The sequence below is a fragment of the Pistacia vera genome, unplaced genomic scaffold (genome assembly GCF_008641045.1).
Source record: "Pistacia vera cultivar Batoury unplaced genomic scaffold, PisVer_v2 Contig160, whole genome shotgun sequence".
Lineage (NCBI taxonomy): Eukaryota > Viridiplantae > Streptophyta > Magnoliopsida > Sapindales > Anacardiaceae > Pistacia > Pistacia vera.
The window spans coordinates 79,563-102,795 of record NW_022195685.1 but is presented as its reverse complement, the minus strand read 5'-3'; the positions used below and the strand labels follow the sequence as shown (position 1 = coordinate 102,795).

Below are 23,233 nucleotides of genomic sequence, written 5' to 3'. Positions count from 1 at the left end.
AGTATATATAAGTGCAAAAGGTTGCATTTTTGTTCATTCTTGACTTGTTCACAAAAACACAAACCAAAACTCTCTCTCAAACCCACGGCCACTCTCTAATCTCTCAAGGTGGTGTTAAAGTGTGGAGGTTTCATCCTTTTGAAGCTAATCTTCATCAATCCAAAGCAAAGGAGTAGGTATAATTTCTTCTCAAGCTTTGTTTTAAAACCGTTTTCTTGAATCCATTTTTTTTTTATGCTTTCTTCTCCATTTCCACCACTCTTCATGCATGCATGCTATTCTTTCAATAATCGTAATTCACCAGCTATCTACCATACCAGCAAAGTCAGCAACGGTACGGCCATCGCAGAATCTTCCAGTCAGATATGATATTCAAAAAAACTCTCTCCATATGGTGTAAAATTCGCCTTGTCATCCATGCTAATAGAGAGATAGTTATTGTTTCCTGGATCAACGAGCAAATCTCCAAACACAAAGATGGAAACATGTTTGTTATTAGCTCGCCTGGACTCATCACCTTGAGAACTTGCTAGAGCAATAAGAAGGCTAGAGTACAATAGAAGCAATATGTAGAGAAGACTCCGTATAGATGAAGCAGCCGCCAGTTCCATTTTCCTTGAAGAATTCTATTCCATAAAAGTTTGCTTTTCACATTTTTTTTATCTTGCAAATATTATCTTATATAGTAAAGACATAGATTAAGTATAGTACTATTTGACAACTACGTTTAACAAAATTAGTTATATAATTGCCCATAACTAACAATCCTGAAAGTTTGTCCTGAAAGTTTGGTAGGACATGTGTTGTAACCCCCGTACCCTTGTGTACTCATATTTGGATTGGTTGTGTGCAAAAAGGGGTAATGAGAATGTGGTATATTTTTTTAACCTTTATTTTTTTTTCTTGTGGTGGATGAAGAATCATTAACTTTGCTTCTGTTGGAGCTGGTGTACTAGGAGAAAGTAGTGGAGTGGTATGCCTTGTTTTAAGTTTCTCTTTTGTGCAGAACACCTAAAAAGAAAGTGGATGAAGATATTGAATTCTAAATGGCTTTTTTATTTATATATGGTCAAAAATTAAAGAGATAGAAACATCATCTATGATGTCAACTGCAACTCTGATAGAGTGGAAATTATATATTTTTTATTCCTTCCATATTATTCTTTTTTTGTTATGTTTTATGCCTAGTTGAGTTGATTAGAGTTTATTTCATAAGTTTGGCATATTTGGATAGACTTTAGGAAATAATTGAGAAAAGATTAGGAAATTCCAGATTTTTCTTATTCTGACCAGTGCTACGTTTTTCAGGTTTTTGATGGAGTCAGATTTCTTGATTGCAAAAGTGTTCTTCAGAAAAAGTAAAGTGGACAAATCAAGCTTTCAAGAAAGGTATTATGGGTGAGAATCCGACTTTGTTTGGGTCCTCATTAGTTGTTACAAAGCCGGACCTGGAATCCTAGTCGTGGAAGGATTTCCTGGCTGAGTATTGAATCTTCGAACGGGCCTAACTAGAGTGTCAGATATCGAAAGCAAGTGATTCAAAAGCCCAGATTCATCTACACATCCGGGACTACAATGTTTATGAGGTGATTTAGCCCAGAAAAGATCTTTTACATTGCGAAAATCCTGGTGCAAGCTGGAGATGAATTCTGTTTTCCATATCTGATAAGATTTTGACAAATCTGGAAGTCTATCTTTTAGGAAATGTCTAGGAAAGATTTTCCATGATTCCTAGGGTAGAATTAAGAGAAAAACATGTTATTTATTGAGGAGTGTGAGGTTAACCAAAGGGGGGATGGTAGTGGATTTTTGTTTTTTAGTTTTTTTTTACTTTCTAGGTCAAGATGTGTGGCTGATCTTTTTTCGTCAGTTCAAGGGGATTTTGAAGCCTAAATTCATGTCATTGGTGTAACTTGACTTCAGTAACATTGTTCTTAATCTCGTTTTTATTGAAATTTTTTATGTTATTCTGTTTTAATTGTTTATGATTCTTGTTTGAGTGATTTAGTTTTGGCCTGCTAAATTGTTTAATTGGAATTTTACCTGTTAGAATTAGGAATTGTGATACGCAATTGTCTTTTTTCTATTAAAGGAGTAACATATGATGATAGATGATTATGGACAAGTTTTCAATCTGTCATCTTGAATAACATAACCTAAGTTAAATAATCCAAGCTTGCGAGATTGTTGCTTAGATTGATCTATTTTCCTCATTCTTAAGGCTGCCATTGACTTAAACTTAGAGAGCTTATTCTAGGTTGTTAAAGGGTTGGGATCTACTTGGAGAGCTTATTTCAGGAGTGACAATTAAAGGAAAATTTAGGTAACAGAGCTTGTTGTTTCCTAGGGTCAGTAGTTCCATAATAACGAGATAGAATAGTGTTACGGTTAGTTCATGTCCAATGCATGTTTAGATGGATCTTAAATTGAGAACTGATTGCTTTTAACCTAATATTTTCTACCATTAGAGATTTCTTTGTTTCATTTAGTTTGCCTTGACTACAACCCCTTTCATTACTGTTGTCATGTTTACTGTTTAGGGTTTTATTTTATTTTTCTATTGTTTTCATTGTTTTAGAATATAGAAATTAATCGAATCATTCCCTGTGGGATCGACCCTTGATTACCCTATATACAATTCAGTAGTTAGGTTAGGAAGATTATTAATTTGGAGCATTCAACACGCTACCAACTACCATTGGGTGGCCTAATGGTAAAAGAGCAAAAAGAGTTTCCCCAAGCTCCTGAGTTCATGTCCCCTAACCCTAATAGGGATGGTAACTAAAGGATTACCTAGTTAGATTTTCAAGGCCCCAGGGAATTAGTTGAGGTGCATGCGCATAAGTTGGTTCAGACACTCCAAGTTATTAAAAAAAATGATGTCAACTTGAATTAAATTCCCTCACTATAGGGATCAATTTATGTATTATTTGGACAGAAAATTCATACCGAAAAGTCATACCAATACAACGTGAAAATATTATCAAGTCAATATATTAACTAAACTATGCTATGTTTTTGTAATACATCTAAAATGAGGTCTTCACTTTTCAGATGAATCTGAACACACAGTTGGAGAATTTCAAGAAGGTGGTAACTTTATTAGTAGAAAAGAAAAGTGAGCGAGAAGCCAAGAAGATTTTAACGAGCTCTGTGTACTTATTCAGCATGGGAGGTGTTGATGCTTAATTTTGACACCAACTATTTGCACGTGAGAAATGCTAAGCGGGATTAGAAGTCACACGTGATTATGGAAGTATTTAATTTGGTAAGGGTGAAGAACAATGTTTAAAGTGGTTCGGATGCTCAAAAGCGAATCCTACGTCCACTGATATTGTATTAATGAAAGTAAGATCAGGTCGCGTTCAGCGAGCTGAGTTATAGCTTAGAGAATACAAAAGAGAGAGAGAGGGGGGGGGGAGGGGGGGGGTTGGGAAGAGTATGTTATTCTAGAGTGAAATTAGTCAATCCCGCAAATGAGAGAGAAAGCCTCTATTTATAGTGGGATGAATCAAGGTAATGATTACTAAATTTGCAAGCGGGGTGGATATCGTGCAAATCCTTCTCTACATCCCATTGCTCACCTGCCCGAGTGATTTCCTCGACTTGTGCAGGGATCGGACATGTGGGCGGTTTCCAGCCATTCGCCAACCTAGTGTTCACCCACTGCACTGGCAAGAGCATACCACTCACGTCATCATGTGATATGGCCGCATCTGAGTGGTCGTGGAACCTTTTTAAGTTCTGACCACCCCATGCTGACAAGACTCTGCGGCACCTTACCTTTTCAGGCATAACAGAAGTCCCCTAGTTTTTAAGGTTTGAGAATCAAACCTTGAGAACTTCACAATTATGCCTTGATTTGATATGTTCCGAATGACGCCCGATTGATCCAACCTGACTATAAGGAGGTCGCAAGTTATTTCCATATGGGCGACCTAAAATGGTCTCCTTCTGCAAGGTCTACGACCTGGACCAGAACTTATTCAGTGCCATATGGATGCGCCTCTTATCTTGACCGAGGTCCGCGACCTAGTTATACTTAGCGCATTTTTGCTGAAGGCAAGGAGTCACATCGCTTTGCAACTGACATACGACGAAGAGTGTTGTGCCCTAACGACCTCTTCAGATGTTATCCGTTGTGCTTTGGCAACTAATCCATTAATGAAATACCTTTTACTCTGAAAAACATGTCCTATGCACAATAAGTGCCAGCCATGCACATTAAATGTAAGCTATGCTGAAACGACATTCATTATCAAAGTATTAAATGTGGATGAGAGCACATTTAATGTGGAGAAGGGAAACGAGCCATCGCTCGATTGTTTCAATGGAGAGAAGCGACGATTGGGTTTCTCGAAGCGTGATATTACTCCTTCCCGCTGATTGATGACACGTAATCGTGATCAACGGCGAGAGATGATTTCCATCCAAACATCATTTGGCTTCGGGAAAGCCAATCGCCACTTCCTCTACTGTAAAATCCCAAGCTCACCTTAAGCAATGTCACAACTTTCACTTATTCAGAAAAAGCAAGAAGCTTTCATGAGACCAGATTTTCCATCCTTCAAATCGATGTCACTCGACGTTCTTGGCAAGAAGTTCAATCCCCACACTCAAGAGGTAAGGAAGATCCCTCAATTACTTCCTTTTTTCTGCTGTTTAGATAACCATGCAATAATGGTGGGTGTTTGCAGTGGTTGAACAGAAAATTGGCTTTCTTCTAGCGTTTGAATCTTTAGGGGTGGTCCCCAAGGATTCTTAGGGTTGTTTTCTAGGGTTTAAGGAAGACAGTGTTTATCTTTTCTTCCACGTCATCATACAAAACTTTGTACGACGATTGAGTAATTCCTGCATGTCGCTCTTTTTCAGACTACAGAAGAAATTGACCCTTCAACGACTAGAACGGACGAGGGAACGAGCTTACCAGTGCAGGACGCCCTAACGGGTCCCTCACAGGAAATCCTGCCAATAGCCACAGGAGAGAAAATTCAAAAAGCGGTCGACCAATACGCAATTAGAGTAGATGTCTACCAACACAGGACATATATAGCTTGGAATCCGCCAAAAGGAATGGCTGCGATCCCCGAGAACATTTTTAAATGTGGAGCACTGATTCCCTTTCATCCTTTCATAAGGTCGATCCTCGATCACTTCGAGGTTGTACCTTTACAACTAATGCCAAACGCGTATATGATAGTCGTGGCTATGTATATCACATGCAGTGAGAACGGTCTTTGGCAAGCTAACCGCGCCAGAGCTCGGCTGCTCGTATTACTTAAAGAAGAGCAAAGACAAGGACTCTTTTTACCTCCCAAAGCGATCTACGATCGAGGGAGGAATACATAGTTACCCCAGTAACATCGAGGCATATGAGAAGAAATTTTTCATTTTCCATTATGATGGCATTTGCCATTTTAGGGAGCCAAGTAGGTCTTCCTTTCTTTTACTTGGAAAATTTTCTTTCTTTTAATCTTTGCTAATGAACTCTTCCATTTCTTCGCAATAAACAAGACGACCAGGTTGTTGGCTCTCGTTGACTTCAACAAAATAACCGCATTCGGTCTTCTACCCGAACAGAGTCGTGACACGAGGCTGCTTATGACAACGGCCAACCTACGAAAATACGGCTTTTTCCACCCCGAAGTGACCTTAGAATCTTCATTGAGTAAGTGTCTATAACCTTAGCCAACCTTATTGTTTGCATGTAGCGAACTATTTCGCTAACGATATTCGCATGCAGCAACCATGCCACCTAAGGTGCCCAGGTCGCTTGGAGCGAAGGAGTTCACCTTTCCTCAGGTCGGTGCCACGGGACCAGCTGCAGCAACCCCCAACGGTTTCCCTATCAGAGGAACGTCGGCGGGGGCATCGGCTCGACCAGTAGATGCTCCCCAACCCACGACTGCCCGACCTAAGCAAAAACCTATAGCCCAGAATTCCAAGAAGAGGAACCAGCTTTGGGTTGAGCAGTCAGAGTCCGAGCTAGAGGGTTTGGGCATTTAGCCCAAGGGGTCGCAGCCTTAGTAGGCCTTCCGCTCAAGAGGACCCCCCAGGGGCACGATCAACATTACACTTGCCTCTAAGGGTCCGCATAGGGGGAAAGGGAAGGTCGCGGCTCCTATGAGGAGAGCAGGCAAAGAGCTAGTGGGTGAGACATCACCTGCTGTGAGCACGGGCACGCCCGTGCTAGACTCTATGGGGCAACTCCTAAAGAATTTATAGCCAGTAATGTTCACCCTGCTAGAGTGCCAACTCACTGAAGCTTTTGAGCAGTTTGTGGCCTCCAACCCCGTGGACATGATGACCATGGCATTTCAGCTGCAAAGCCAGGTAAAAGGGTTCGTCCTCATCGAGGAATTTCTTATATTTCCCTTACTTTTTTAATGAAAAGGAATTTAACCCCCTATTCCCTTCGCTATGCAGTCCCTGCTCGCCATGCACTTGGCCCAGCAAAAGATTCAATTGGGAGCCGTATAGGGGCTCGTCGGGCTGAGGGAAGAAAACATCTGACTAAAACGGGACTTAAAAGCTGTATAGACAGAGATGAACCTATCCACCGTTCAAACGAACCAATATCTATCGGAGAGGAATGCTGCGCTTTGCACGATGGATTTCCAGAAGATCGAGCTAGAAAAGAGGGGAGAGGAAGTTAAAAAGCTCCAAAGGACAATGGCCAGAGTCACCAAAAAGGCTGGCGAGAAAGAGTTGGAGCTACGAACGAACTCCGAGCGGGCCTTGCAAGCAGAGCAGAACAGAACGCAGTTGTGGGAAACTTCCGAGAAGTAAAGGTGGGCACTTGAGGCAAAACTCCAATTGTCCCAGGGGCATGTCGCTTCATTAACCGAATAGATGAAGCGACAAGAGCTAGAAATTGAGAGAAGAGCTGCCGACTGGTCGATCCAGTCCATCTATGCCCTTTGACCAAAGAATCCAATCATAGACTTCATCGACCTCCTGGATGACTATCAGAGGATCCTCGCTTCCATGGCACAGGCTGATGACGAGAAGGAAGGTCAATAGCCTGATCCGGAGGATGAGCATCCAGAAAAGTATGTTCCAGAAGGACCGACGGCTGACGGTAACCAGCCTGGAGATATTGAGGTCGCACCTTCGGGTCCTGGGAATGAAGGCCAGTGACGATTTCTGCTTCTGCTTTTCATTATTTTTTCTGTGCTCGCAAATCTGTACTCGCTTTTTTAAGTTATAATAAATAAAGAAATTTTTTTTTTAATCATTCGTGAGTACTTATAATTTTTCGTACATCACAAATATTACACATGTGGGCACAATATCACTTTCTAACTATTTGCAATAGTATTTGTACAAATGATACATACAAACAAAAAGGCACACATGCAAGAAACAATATTACATAAGAGCTTATCTTATTTACAAGGCTTAAAAGAGTAAGTCTATACAAGAAAAATTAGAAAATGAGTTCGAAATTACTAATAATAGGGGCGAAGATGTTCAGTATTCCAAGCTCATCGTACTTCGGAACCGTTAAGTCTTCTAAAGTGATAAGTCCTTGGTCATATCACCTTAGCGACGCAGTATGGGCCTTCCCAATTTGGCCCCAACGCTCCCGCACTTGGTTCTCTTGTACCGAAAAGGACTTTTTTCAGAACAAGGTCACCGACCTAGAAGTCTCTTCTCCTAACCTTAGAGTCGAAGAACCTTTTCGCGCGCTGTTGGTAGGCTGCTATCCTTAGTTGAGTCTTGCTGCAATGTTCTTCAACTAGATCCAGACTTGCGCGCATAAGTGCTTCATTGTCTGTTTCATTGAACAGGTCTCTCCGAAGTGAACCAGACCCTACTTCCACAGGGATCATCGCCTCGCAGTCATATGCTAGCAAGAAGGGTGTTTCCAAAGTAGAGGTTCTCAGAGTTGTCCTGTATGCCCATAAGACTTCTGGGAGGTCATCGGCTCAATTACCCTTGGTAGTGCCAAGCTTGGCTTTCAAAGTATGCTTGATAGTCTTGTTGATAGCTTCAACCTGGCCATTTGCTTGTGGTCTTGCGACTGAGGCGAATTTTTTATGGATCCCCAACTCATCATAAAATTGCTTGAATTCCTCGTTGTCGAACTGTTTCTCGTTATCAGAGATGAGGGTATGAGGAATTCCATAGTGGCACACTATGTTTTTGAAGACGAAGTCCTTGAGCTTCTTGGTAGTGATCATGGCCAAGGGTTTGGCCTCGGCCCACTTGGTGAAGTAATCCACCGCGACCACCGCATACTTGACCCATCCCCCTCCAATTGGCATGGGTCCAATAAGATCGATTCCCCACATAGAAAATGGCCAGGGGCTGTTCATGGTTATCAGCTGGTGGGAAGGAGCCCTAGGTATGTTCGCGAACCATTGGCACTTGTCACACTTTTTCACAAAGTTGAAGGTATCCTCTTGGAGTAGTGGCTAGTAATACCCTTGACGAACAACTTTGTTGGTGAGGGATCGCACGGCAGTGTGATTACCGCAAATCCCTTCATGTATCTCCCTCATGATGTAGTATGCTTCCTCATCGGTTACACATCGAAGGAGAAGGGCTCTAAACCTTTGTTTGTATAATTGATCTCTTATAAGCGTGTAACGAGCAGCTCTAGTTCACATGGTTCTTGCCTCAATCTTGTCGTTGGGCAAGGTTCCATCTCGGAGATGCTGAATAATTGGGGTCATCCAGGAAACTGACTCTGTCATATTCACGGCCTGTTCAGGTGAGCTGATACTAAGGGTCTCTATAAACCGAACAGGAATACTTTCTGGCGCATCTGAGTCCAACGATGAGGCTATCTTTGCCAAGGCATCCACGACAGAATTACTATCTTTGGGGATCTGCGTGATCGTGAAGTGCTTAAATGGCTCGAGCGTAGCCTTAGCTTTCTTCAGATAACTAATCATGTTTTCTTCCTTGGCCTGATATTCCCTTAAGATCTGGTTAACAACCAGCATGGAGTTGCTGTAAATGCTGATCGCGGTTGATCCCATTTTTTTTGCAAACTGCAGACCAGCGAGCAGAGCTTTATACTCAGCCTCGTTATTGGTCGCTTTGAACCCAAATCAGAGAATACCGTGGATGCAAGTCCCTTTGGGACTAAGGAGGAGAAGGCATACCTCAGCCCTTTTCCTGTTCGAGGATCCATCGACATAGAGGCTCCAGGTCGATAGATTTTGAACGGTTTCCTAGGTGACTTCGCTGGCCTGTTGCTCGGACTCCTTAACCGGTTGATATGAGAATTTTGAAATGAAATCGGCAACAGCCTGCCGTTTAATGGTTGCTTTCAGTTTATCCTATAGATCAAATTGACTCAGTTCCATAACCCACTTGAGCAACTTACTTAAAGCCTTTGGTTTCTTGAGGACTTGCTTGAGGGATATTTGGTCAATACACGGATCGTGTGGGCATGGAAATAAGGTTGAAACTTCCTAGAGACGATCAACAGGGCATAAGCTAATCGCTCCATTTTTGGATACCGCATTTCAACGTCCAACAGACGTCTGCTCGCGTAATATACTGGCCATTGGACCTTGTCTTCTTCCTGAATTGGAGCTACACTGACCGCACACTAAGAGACGGATAGATACAAGAGAAGAATTTCCTAAGGGAGAGGCTTGGACATAAGAGGTGGCTTTCCGAGATGCTCTTTAATGCTCTAGAATGCTTGTTCGCACTCGAGAGTCCACTTGAACTTCTTATTGGCCCTGAGTATATTAAAGAATGGCAAGCAGTGATCTGTTGCCTTTGATATGAAGCGACTGAGTGCCGCTATTCGCCCATTAAGACTCTGAACCTGTTTTTGGTTGGTCGGGCTTTTCATATCAAGGAGAGCCTGGATCTTTTCGGGGTTGCTTCTATTCCCCTCTGGTTAACCATATACCTCAAGAATTTTCTCGAGGATACTCCGAACGAACACTTGAGAGGATTGAGCTTCATTCTATACCTTCGGAGTATACCGAACATCTTAGCGAGATGTGCTATGTGATCTGAAGCGATATGCGATTTGACCAGCATGTCATCAACATAAACTTCCATTGATTTTCCGATCTGCATGAAAAACATTCGGTTAACCAGTCGCTGGTAAGTCGCCCTAGGGTTCTTTAGGTCTAAAGGCATAACCTTGTAGCAATACAGCCCCTGATCTGTAACAAAGGAGGTATGCTCTTCGTTTGGCGCGTACATTAGAATCTAATTATATCCTGAGTAGGCATCCATAAAACTCAGCAGCTCGTGCCCGGAGGTGGCATCAACAAGTTGGTCGATTCTCAATAAGGGAAAGCTGTCCTTCGGACAGGCTTTGTTAAGGTCGGTGAAGTTAACGCAGGTTCGCCATTTGTCATTAGGCTTCATTACTAAAACTGGGTTGGCAACCCAGCTCAGGCAGAGTGCCTTCCAGATGGATTCATTTAGGAAGAGATTATCTACCTTAACTTTCAAGACAACATATCGCTCTGAATCCATTGCTCTTCTCTTCTAGTGGACCGATCTGACCTCACTATCGATATTCAAGGCATGACATATGATATTCGGGCTGATCCCGACCATGTCAGCATAAGTTTATGCGAACACGTCGATATTTTCCCTAAGGAAGCTGGTCAGGTCGCTGGCGAGCTAGGGGTTGAGATTACTTCCAATTCTCAACACTCGGCTCAACTCACTATGATCGATTGATACTTCAGATAGGTCCTCAATTGGCCCACTGCAAGGGTATTCCTGGATATGAGGATCCACGTTATCCTCGGCTGGGTCAGGCTGTGGCTTGATCTTGCTAATCGAAATTGCTTGTTCAGGGATGCCAATTAGAGTTCCTTTTCCCTTGCACACCATCTGCACTGCCCTTACATAGCAGTCGCAAGATACGCGTTGAGATCCGCTTACTTCCCCTATCCCCGTCAGGGTGGGGAACTTCATCTTTAGATGGCAGATTGAGGTCACTACTTTGAAGCTTCGTAGTAGAGGTCATCCCAAGATGTCATTGAAAGCAGATGGACAGTCCACTACTAGGAACTTAGTCATTTTGGTCATTTCATCGGTATCACCCAATGTGATCGGGAGCGAGATCATCCCCTTGGGAATCAGATGATCCTCGGTGAAACCATACAGAGGGTGGAGGTAGGCTTCAGATCAGCCTTATCCAGTTTCATCCTTTCGAAAGCTCACTGAAATAAGATGTTCAAGGCGCTTCCATTGTCCACCAACATTTTGTGGACCTCACACTGCCCTATTTCGGGCGTGATGACGAGAGCATCGTCATGGGGATGATGCAATTATACCGCGTCTTTCTCAGAGAAGGTGATTTCCTCTTCTCTGTGAACCTTCGCTAGTCGTGGTGTCATGCTCATCACACCTATGGGGTCATGATGGGCTACATGAGCATACCTTTCATGGGCACCTTGTGAATTCCCTACGAGATGTGGTCCCCCAAAGATGATCCCTACACTGTATAAACATTTGCGACCACGACGCTTCTTTCCTGGTTCCTCTTGATTTTTCTCCCGAACAAGAGCAGAGTCATCGACGTATTCTTTGAAGTGCCCTTGCTTAATGAGGTCCTCAATTGCTTGCTTGAGGGCCCAACACTCATTGGTGTGGTGCCCATTATCCCGATGATAGCGATAGTACTTTTTATTATTTCTAACTGAAGAGGGATTTTTCATGGGCTCGGGCTCTCCAAGCAAATCGGCCTCCTCTGACTTATCCAAAATAGCCGATACTGAGGCATTCAGAAGGGTGTATTGACTCTTGTCATGATCGCGACAAGGAACTAGGGCGTAGGATTTCTTGGGCTTGTATCACTGCTTCTTTCCTTTTCACTGATCGTCATTAGCCCATCTACGATCAGCCCTTCTGTTCTCCCCCCAGTCGGGAGCACCGCCCGAAGGACCGGGGTCATGGCGGTTAAGTGCAGCCACAGAGTTTTCAATACGGAGGTACTTTTCCGTAACGTTATAGAAGCGGGTGAGGCAAACATCGTCCTCAGATTACAGCTCCTTCCACAAGTCTGTTTGTGGGCGAACTCCCACAATAATGAGAGTCTGAACAAACTCTTCGAGAGTGTAAGCTACTTTGTAGAGCTCTATGTGGAAACTGTCAATATAAGATTTGAGGGGCCCATCCCTCTCTTACCTTATGTTGCTCAGGTAGCTTAGCGGCATTGAGAACTTCATGTTCGCCTTGAAGTGTCTCAAAAATGTCGAGCTCATTTGAGGCCACGAGCTGACTGATCCTGTTGGAAGCAACCTAAACCATCGTTTAGCATGGGAGGTAAAGGTTACCGCCAAGCAACAGCATTTTGCCAAGTCGGAAACTTGATGGAGTTCCATTAGGTCGTTGAACTCATAAAGATGATCCTGCGGATCGGAATTCCCATCAAATGCTTGCATATCAGGCATTCTGAATCTTGACGAGAGGGGAGCAGCTAACACTGCCACAGAAAAGAGAAACACCTCTGCGACCTTCTCTTGCTCATTTCGCTAACCCTTAAGCTGATCCAGAGCTCGCTGTAACTCTTCAATCGAAGGCAGCGGAGCTAACTGGGGATCACTTTCCATAACGTGGGTTCGACCCTCACGAACCGCAAGTCGGATTCCTCCTCGCCTCAGTCGACAATTTCGGCCAATCTTAACACATACTGGCTGGAGTCGTGTGATGGCGTTGAGTGATTTGGGGAATCTTCCAGACCTCCGCGGTGGTGTGAACCGACCTGCAGACGGTGGGAATCCCCTACACGACGACAATCAAAGCCATCATTTTGATGATAATGAGAATCTCCCCACCTTGCACTTTTGTGGGAGTGCTCATGCGACGTGGTATGGGATAGCTCAGGCCACGACATGTTACCGAGTCGCGACACCACAGGTATTCTATTCGGGGTACAATCGGTGTTCGCTAGTCCCTCGAAACCTTTGGGTCTGCTATGTGCCACTTGTTTTCCCTTTCTTTGATGCGCTACAGTACGCGCGATATGGGCTTTTGCCCTTTTCTATGCTCTCACATGACCTGCAGGTGTTTTCGGTGGTGGCACCGTCTCATTTAATTCGGGTGGCACGACCCAATCCAATCGGTCTAGCCTTTGGCTGACCGTTTGAAAAGTATTGTTGAACCTCTCCAAGTAACTCATGACGTCTAGATCAAGCCGTGAGCTTGAAGGGATATCCCCCAAGATATTTTGCTAAGCTGGGGGCACTTCGGGAGAAGTGTCCTCCTGTACCTTGGGGATCTCTTCATTGCCATAATTGGTTCGCTCAGATTCAAAACTGCAAGCCATTTGCTATAGTGGGACTGATTAGTCAAAGATTCTCCTGATGAAGAACAGGTACTAAATCAGGCCCTCCTTCTAGTGCCAAACTGTTGATGCTTGATTTTGACACCAACTATTCACACGTGAGAAATGCTAAGCAGGCTTAGAAGTCACAGGTGATTATGGAAGTATTTAATTTGGTAAGGGTGAAGAACAATGTTTAAAGTGGTTCGGATGCTTAAAAGCGAATCCTACATCCACTGATATTGTATTAATGAAAGTAAGGTCAGGTCGCATTCAGCGAGCTGAGTTACAGCTTAGAGAATACAAGAGAGGGAGAGAGAGTATGTTATTCCAAAGTGAAATTAGTCAATCCAGCGAATGGGAGAGAAGGCCTCTATTTATAGTGGGATGAATCAAGGTAATGATTACTAAATCTGCAAGTGGGGTGGATATCGTGCAAATCCTTCTCTGCGTCCCATTGCTCACCTGCCTGAGTGATTTCCTCCACTTGTGCAGGGATCGGACACGTGGGTGGTTTCCAGCCATTCGCCAACCTGGCGTTCACCCACTGCAGTGGCAGGAGCATGCCACTCACATCATCACGCGACGTGGCCACATCTAAGCGGTCGTGGAACCTTTTTAAGTTCTGACCACCCCATGCTGACAAGACTCTGTGTTAGCCCTACCTTTTCAGGCATAATAGGAGGCAACGATTACTTTAGGTATAACATGCAATACTCCAATTCCACTAAATCTGAAAGAGTAGCATTCATGATGACGATGGTAGCCAACTGTTCAAAGTGATTACAATTATTCTCTTGACAAATCATATTGAATTTTTTTTTTTTTTTTTTCAAAAGATTAATGTGAAATTGATGTTGTATATATATATGTAGGAAATGTATGCACTAGGAGGAAGGAAATTTGCGATTCAAAATGTTGGATCATTAGGTTGCTTGCCATCCACAAAAGCAAATTGAATGGTACTTGTGTTGAAAATTTCTTGACACACCCAAAACTACACAACAGAGCTCTAGCTAATGGACTTAACAAGATGGCGAAGGCATTACCTGGATTTAAATAGATCATGAAATACTACTACACTCTCAGTGACAGAATAAATAACGCCACAAAATAAGGTAAGTTACTGTTAAACTTACACATGCGTAACTATATAACAATGAAAACTATTACGTTTACAAATCAATCTTACAACATTCTCTTACAATCCTAACGTGGCAACAGATTGGTATTGTCACGTTAGCTCCCACTACACCCAAGGCACCGAGGCACTACTAGAAATGAACGGTCGTTCCTTCATAAGGAGCGATTATTCTTTATGAATGATCATACTTTCATAAATCATAAGGAACAACCGTTCCGTAAGCAAGGAATGGCCGTTCCTTATAGAGGAACGAATATTCCTTCCATGAGGAATGGTCATTCCTTCAATAAGGAATGGCTATTCCTTATGAAGGAACGGCTGATCATTTTATGTCTTGGGTATGGTGGAGTTGATGTGACAATACCAAGTCAACCGCCACATCGGGATTATAAAAGAAGTTTGTGAGAATAAGTTGTGGGGATAGTATTACTCTATAACAATATATGTGATGAATTTATTGTATTTCTAATCCTTTGTGTTTATGTTTCGAAGGTTTCAAGGAAGGGAAAGTGGCATGTTGCGGTAGTGGGTTATATAATGGACGAAATTGTGGAGTGGGTTCATACAATTAATGCAAGAATCGAAGTGAGTATACGTTCTTTGATGGTGGCTATACGACTCAGAACACAAATCGGCAACTAGCAGAGCTATTATGGAGTGGAGAACCAACTGTTACTGGACCTTATAATTTGAAGCAACTATTTAAGTTTCCTTGATATTACTTTATTATATAGTATGTAACCATCTGGATTCGATTATTTTATTATTATGTATCCATCTTGATAGTGATAGATAGTGAATAAACTATCATCTCTTTTCGTTTGTTTTATCTTTCACAATAGATGTATGTAAAGGTGGAAAAGTAACCTGCGGCGGGTTACATTATTTGGCTGGTCGGGCCTAACCCGCCTGCCAACAAAGGAGGGCCGGGTTAGCCCCAGCAATTTGGGGGAGATGGCTGGCCCAGCCCGGCCCGCCAACCCTAACCCGCCGAGTTAGGCGCGGTCCGGGCCGGGTTAGCCTGATTTTTTTTTTTTTTTAATTTAACTTTTCAAATAAATAATTATAAATATAATTGTTTTTAGTTAAATTTTCAAATATCAATAATTCAATTCAATTCAATTTTTTTTTTTTTTTTTGTTAACATTTCAAATATTAATTCAATTTTAATACAATAAAATTGTAGTATAAGAAAAATTAGACTTATTCATTTATCAAAAAATAAAATAAGAAATTACAACAATTATTGCCTCGTTAAAAACCTCACCAAGAAAAACCCAATGGGAGAAAAACTTGGTAAAGAAAAAAGAGTGCAATAATTGACAATTAATTTACAAATTACATTTTACATAAACAACTAATTGGGGATGGTTTACTAGGATATCCCTCATCTGGATCATCTATATTACAAAATTGAAATGATTCACTAAAGTATTGTCGATAACCTCGTATTGATCTTGATGGCGCGATCGTTCCCAATCTCGAAGACATGTGGGACTTCAAATCATTTTGGAGACAAGTTTAGTCCTCCTTTCATTTAAAATCCTTCCACTTGCACTAAATGTTTGTTCGGATGAGACGGTTGAGACAGGAACAGCGAAAACATCCAAGGCAATTCTTGATAATACCGGAAAAATACATTTTCTGGCTCTCCAATACTCTAAGATATCAAAGTGACCTGTTGAAAATATTCGAGGGTTGCCAAATATTGTTGAAGTTCATTACTCTGCGACTCCATGGAGAACAGCATATAGTTGTTGTTGTGGTGGTGGTGGTGGTGCTTCTGAAGAGGCTGTACTTCGGATTCGGGTCCTCTTCGGCCTATTCAGTGCATTCCAAGAGTATAAGTCTTCATTGTGTTGTTTCTTCTGCTACAGCTTCTCTGGATATTCGCCTCTTGTGACTGCGGGTTCCCATACCTGTTTTCATATTGGAAATATACTTCGAAAAGACTATTTTTTACCTCTCCTTTGATTGACATATGATTCGGATGTAAATTTTCACTTAAATTGTCAAACCATTTTCTAAACGTGCTAATTTAATTCTAGGATCAATATAGCACCTAAACATAAAGAAAGGAATGTTTCCAATATTTCAAAAAAAAATTCCATTGCATTTATTGGTGCATGTAAAATTTCATTGTCTGTTTTTTGTAAATAACTCAGAAATTTTTATAATTGCATGTATTACCAAGGGACTAGTAGGATACACACCAGAAAGTTGTAAAGTGGATTGGTAAAAACATTTGAGAAAATAATGAAATACTTTAACTATCTTCCAATCATTTTCTACCAAATGATGAGGACCTCTTATTATTTGCTACAAAATAATTAATTATATTAGCATAAGGTAAACATGAATCAAGCATTAAATAAGTACTATTCCATCTAACAGGCATATCTAATGCAAAAGTTCTAGGAGACATATTTGATTTTATACAAGCTTCTTGAATTCAGCATTTCTTTTATTACTACCAGTAATCCAAGCTAAAGATTCCCTAATTCTATCAATATTTTGTTTAATTGTTTTCATACCACTTTTCACAATTAATTAATAACATGACATGCACAACGTTGGTGAAAAAACTTCAAATTGTTATATAAAGATAATTATTTTGAAAAAAATTTATAACTTTACTATTAGAACTTGCATTATCTAAAGTTAAACTTATCACTTTATCAATAATATCATAATCTTCTAAAACTTCACAATTTTATTATAGATTTCTAACCACTATGATCACATCCATTAATCTAAATCCTAATAAAGATTTATTTAATTTAATTCATTATCAAAATATGACTAGTCACACAAATATAATCTTGTTTAGCTCTACCACTCCAAATATCGGCAGTTAAAGCTACACTAATATGACAAGTATGAAATTTATTTTTTAATTCTAATTTCTTTTTTTAAACAATTTTATTAAATCATTTCTAGTTGCAGTTTTAAAATAACTTTTAAATCCTGGAAAAATGAATTTGAACAATCTTTCAAAATATTTATCTTCTGCCATATTAATAGGTTATCAGATGCAGCAATATATAAAGTTAATTGTTCCCTATATATATCAGAATTTAATGCCAAGTAGTACCCATATTAGTTATTTGAGTTTGATTGCTTTCTCTATTTCCATGTTGATTAATATGTTTATTAGCATGCCTTTTAAAGTACTAGTACCATTACCTGAATCAGTTTTATAAACATTTGCACAATATTTGCATCTTGCTTTCTTGACTTGAACGCCATTTTCTGTCTCGTAAAACTTGTCGAAATACGCCCAAACGTCTGATGTGTGTCTGTTTTCGCTTTCGACGGCAGTTGATGATCCCGCCTCAGCTTGAAATGAAGTTGGACGAGGACGACGATTACGAGGACGACTCTAGAACCACCGGAGCTGTTGGAATCGACGGCATATTTTGCGGTGTATCGGATTCTGAGACTGGATTGACAGCGGGACTATTTGAATCTCCTGCATTATAGTAAAATCAGCGGGACTAGGACTAGGATAATAGTTTTCTTCATCTTGAAATTGATGGGAGAGAAATATCTATCCATTGTAGACTTGTAGTTGAAAAAAAAATTGATGTAGAAGAAATAATTAAAGAAAGAGAATTGGAATATGGAAATTGGAAATTTGGAATTTGGAAAGTTGGAAATATGAATTGAAAATTGCAAAAAACTAATAAAAATTAAAATAAGAGCAAATTGATAACAAAAAGATTAAGAGAATAAATGAATAATTGAGAGAATAGAGATTAGAAGATATGAGAAATGAGAGAATTTGAGTTGTGAGAAAATATGAGAGTTTAGGGCCAATTTATAGAAAAAATGGGAAAAGAAAATGACGAAAAAGACCCCTCTAATCGCTATAAAACGGCTATATTTCAAGGGTAAAAGGGTAATTGAAAAAAATTTACATTTTTTTTAATTTTTTTTGGCCAACCCGGCGGTTGCAACCCACTGGGTTGCGGTCCTCTTGCAAAGAGGACAAAATAGCAACCCGCGGGCCGTCGAGTTGCCATTTTGCAACCCGGCCCGCCCGAGGGTTTGCGCGGGTTTAAGACGGGCCGGGTTGAACCCTCTCATTACGGGCCGGGTTAGGGTTGACCTGCCTAACCCGGCCCATTTTTTCCACCTCTAGATGATGTAGACTTTAATATTTTGAGTGAATGACATTTTCCCACCCAAATTTGCCTTCATTACTTTTCCCACCCATCATTAAATTCAAACGTTATTTAACAGCAAAAGGGCATTTTTGTCATTTCGGACAATATATATTATAAGGTTAGTATACTTACACTCCTAATTACAAACACATAACTATTACCTTCACCAACTTGGGAATTAGTCATTGAAACCATATCTTCAATTTCTATAATTACAAAACAATATTTCATGAAAATTGTATATATAAAAATATAATTTCCAAAAAAAAAAACTGAAAAATTGTAAGAAAAACCGAAAATAAAAAATTAAGAAAATTGAAAAAAAAAAAAAAAAAAGTTGTTCAAAATCGCACCTAGCGATTCTTCCAATGTAGGCCAGCTTTTTTTAGTTTTTTTTCAATTTTTATTTTAATAACTGATTTATTTTAAATTCTCTTTTAAATTTATTAACCCTAATTAATATAAACTAAACTAGGGGTGAAAAACACATTTAATAAAGTGTGGGTTGGAAATTGTTATTCACTCTCGTTAAAAATTATAAAGTCACATAATAATGGTATCTATTGATGGAGATTGACAATGGGTGGAAATTGTTTTTTTAAAAGTTTGTGGTAGAAATATGTAATTTCGGCGAACCTGGGTGGCCTTGTCATCACTATTTTACCTAACTTTATAATTAGACCATGAATATGACTTCATAGGTAGATGAAATGTAATCTCGGGCTTTGAAGATACAATGTTTAGGTGCCAATTGATTGATTGATTTATAAAAGTAAATCAAACTACAGGTGATAAACATCAAATTCTCTCACGTTAATTGCTGTAGAAAATGGAGTAAACAACATTTTCTCACCCAAGGTTTGCCTTAATAAACTTTTTCACCTAAAAAGTTTCAAAATATCACATTCTCACCAAAAGTTTATATTCCTATCAATACCCAAAACCGATTCCAACGGTAAAATTCTCTCTATAGCCACCATTTGAACCTCCGATCTCTTCCTACAAAAGCCCTCTTACTCCAGCACCTAATTTCTCATCCATTGCTTGCCACCTCAAAGTTAGGGTATTCTTTCTTAGCTGATTTTCGAATGATTCTGATGACAAATTTTAATCGGTCACCACCATTCAATTTACTGGCCTCAACTCTACAAAACCTTTCTTATCTTGGCACTCTGGTATCTCGTCGAATGTCAACTAAGAAAGTTAAGTATATTTTGAATATTAACAAAATATAAACTTTGGGTCAGAAAGTAGTATTTTGAAACTTTTTGGGTGGTAAAATTATTGACGCAAACCTTGGATGGGAAAAAGTTGTTTACTCATAGAAAATTAAATGCGTTGTGGACCATGTTCAATCAGAAGACAAAACACCACTGTAAATTCAATATAAATTCACAAATATTATATATGATGTCTCCACACTACTTTCCACACACATAAACCACAAACCTTGACAGTGCGCGTGTTCCACATAGTAGGCACTGAAAAAGAACAAGAGAAGGCAACATTATCGAAAGTGTTCAAAACTCCATGGCAGGACAAGCATCAACTTTCTTTGTGCCATAGTCTTGTATGCAATCGCTCTCGGTTCATTTGGGTGCTATGCAGCTCAGTCGAAGAAACTACTGTTTTGTTTGGAGACTCACTCTTCGATCCAGGCAACAACCAGTACATCAAAAATTCAGCGAAACCCGTATCAACATGTATCCTTATGGAATGACATGAACAACAAATCCACTGGCAGATTTTCAGATGGCCTTATAGTTCCTGATTACATCGGTAAGATCTTTGTCAGTTTATTTCTTTACTAGTTAAACTTAATTTATAGAGTTAAAGATGTTGATGAGTTTTTTCACTCCTTGAATTTTCAGCCCATTTGCAAACCTTTCAGTGGTCCTCCATACCTGCAACCAGGAGCAGATTTAACCAATGGAGCTAACTTTGCCTCTGCCGCAGGTGGTGTTCTAGACGTCAATATGGAGTGGTATGCTCTTTATAAAGTAGGAAACTGTTGTTTCTTTTGAATTTTTGAACACCTTTCAAGATAAGGTTCTGATGGCTAATTAATTGAAGTGGGTTCGGTTTTTGTTTTCTTTCTCGTGGTTTCTCTTTTGTGTATCAAATCTAAACGAAAGTGGGTGACGATTTTGAATCTCTTAATGGCGTTAATTTCCATAAACTGTCAGCAACAAACTTAAGAGATGTCATATCATCAATAATGTCACCTTCAATTAAATTCCCGTACTCCATTTCTGCATATTTAAATTAAAAACTCATACTGATATGTCCTAGAGCGCTAAGAGCGGTACAGTTGTAAATTTACAAGTATTAGTTAGGGTGTCCTTGCCAACAAACGAGCCGAACCGCTTGCAAACGAGCTCAAGTAGCTTGTGTTGTGTCGAGCGGAGTTTGAGCATAATATACTTTACTCGAGCAGTTCGAGAGTTTACTCGAGCTCAACATTTTATAAATATTTTAATTTTTATATAACATTTATATATATAATAAAAATATTAATAATTAAAATCGAGTCGAGCTTCAACTATTCCATCGAATCGAGCTCGAGTTTCTCAATATTCAGTTTGGTTCAACTCGATTGCAGCCTTAGCTGTCATGCTATATTTTTTTTTTTTTTTTTTTTTTAATAATACATCTTATTTTCCATTGTTTCAGCTGAATCTTAAACAACAGTTGGCCTATTTCAAGAACGTGGCAAATTTAATGTCACAGAAAGTAGGTGCTAAAGAAGCCACAAAGATTTTACTAGTTCTGTGTACTTATTTTTCTCTTTCGGAGGCAACGATTACTTTCGGTATGACTCCAGCAACGCTGATGCCACTCATTCTGAAAGAGTAGTATACATGCGCATGGTGGTAGCCAATTTAACAAATGGCTTCAAGGTAACATATATTCTGACGCCATTTTAGGTCTATTCCGATGAGTTCTTTGCGTCGGGGAAGGCTGTATTTCCCACAGTATATGTTGTACTGAAACTTGTTGTATTGATTTGCAGGAAATATATAATATGGGAGGAAGGAAATTTGCGATCCAGAGTGTTGGACCGTTAGGTTGCTTGCCCGTTATAAAAGCAGTGCACACTGATACAAATGGCTCTTGTGTTGAAAATTTCCTAACGCATGCAAATCAAAACAACAAAGCTTTATCTAATCAGCTCAGCAAGATGGCCAAAGAATTATCTGGATTCAAATATTCGATCATGGACTACTTCTTTAATCTCCTTTACCGAATTAATAACCCTACAAAATATGGTAATATTAAGTTATATGCAGTCAAAAAAAATTATATATGTTTATGTCTACTGTCTAGTTTGAACTTAATGTAACTTCAATTTTCTGTGCTTGATTATGTTTTTGAAGGGTTCAAGGAAGGGAAAATTGCATGTTGTGGCAGTGGACCATATAATGGACTGAACTGTGGAGGAGGTTCATACAAGTTATGCAGTAATCCAAGTGACTATCTGTTCTTTGATGGCGGCCATACATCTCAGAAGGCAAATCTTCAGATTGCAGAGCTAATATGGAGTGGAGTACCAAATGTTACTGGACCTTATAATGTTAAGCAACTATTTGAGCTTCCTTGATAAGATTATTTAGTGAATAAATTATCATATTTTAATATGTTTTCTTTTAAATAATGTATTTTTTGGAGCAATAGATAATGTAGACTTATTTTCAATAATCTTTTGTTTACAATTGAATCATATAAAAAGTTGATGAATTTGTCTTTTGCTTTTTGTATTTAACTACCAAAAAGTTTGAAAACTACCGTTACCCACTTTCCGTGAAGATATTTAATAAAACCCATTAACTCACGTGATACAGTAACTGTAAAATTAAAAATACCCTTGACTATTTGAATCTGAAAATAACTAAGGCTATTTAGGTAATTTCAAAATCTAAAATAATTTAAAAAAAAATTCATCCGTTTTCTCCCAAATTGCATCTTCTCTTCTTTCCATCCCTCTTTCCTTCTCTTTGTCCATGCCGTCATGCCGGCAGCCGACGACCAAGCTTTCTCTCTTCTCTTCCTTTTCTTTTCTCTCTTCAACATCACTTGCTTATGTCTACACTACCAAAAGAAATAAATCAGTTCATAACAGAATCACATTCACATACAAACCTGTAATTTGCCCGTTCATCAAGCATCCGCTTGCGCTCAGCCTCCTCCCTCGATATCTCCAACATTCTAGCCCTCAAGTCCTTCCTTTGTCTCCTCACAATGTTCCTTAGCCTCTCAACTTCCTTGGCCGCTAACTCTCTCTCATTCAGAGCTGCTTCTCTACTCTCGTTGGTGTTCCCACTCTCTCTGTCCACCGGAACCTTCTCCTTCCTCTACTTTTTCCCTCCTCTCTCCCCAAATTCACCGAATTGCCACTCTCACCACCACTACCACTACCGTGGACCGTTATGTTCTTCCTCATATTCTCCACAGTTTTCTCCTATTTCACTCTCTTAATCAAAAAACTCCAAATCGGTATCATGTTACCACGGAAAATAATGCGAATGGCATCCACAGACCGTGCATTTGATTTGCTCGTCGAATGTCGGTCCAAGTGGCCTTCTGAAGCCACTCTACTATGGCCTCTGGTTGAACCGTCGACGAGCTCTGAATTCTGGAGACAAACAAACAAACAAA

General features: G+C 40.0%; 1 protein-coding gene and 1 pseudogene across 1 annotated transcript; both read left to right on the top strand.

Annotated features, from left to right (window-relative positions):
* Positions 1-3,054: 3,054 nt before the first annotated feature.
* LOC116125196 lies at positions 3,055-15,124 on the top strand (annotated as a pseudogene).
* LOC116125197 (GDSL esterase/lipase 1-like) lies at positions 3,157-22,276 on the top strand. The gene is made up of 4 exons (XM_031410937.1): positions 3,157-3,168; positions 21,367-21,477; positions 21,591-21,846; positions 21,955-22,276. The coding sequence occupies exons 2-4, from the start codon at positions 21,439-21,441 to the stop codon at positions 22,176-22,178; spliced, it is 519 nt and encodes a 172-aa protein (XP_031266797.1). The 5' UTR covers positions 3,157-3,168; positions 21,367-21,438; the 3' UTR covers positions 22,179-22,276.
* Positions 22,277-23,233: the final 957 nt, after the last annotated feature.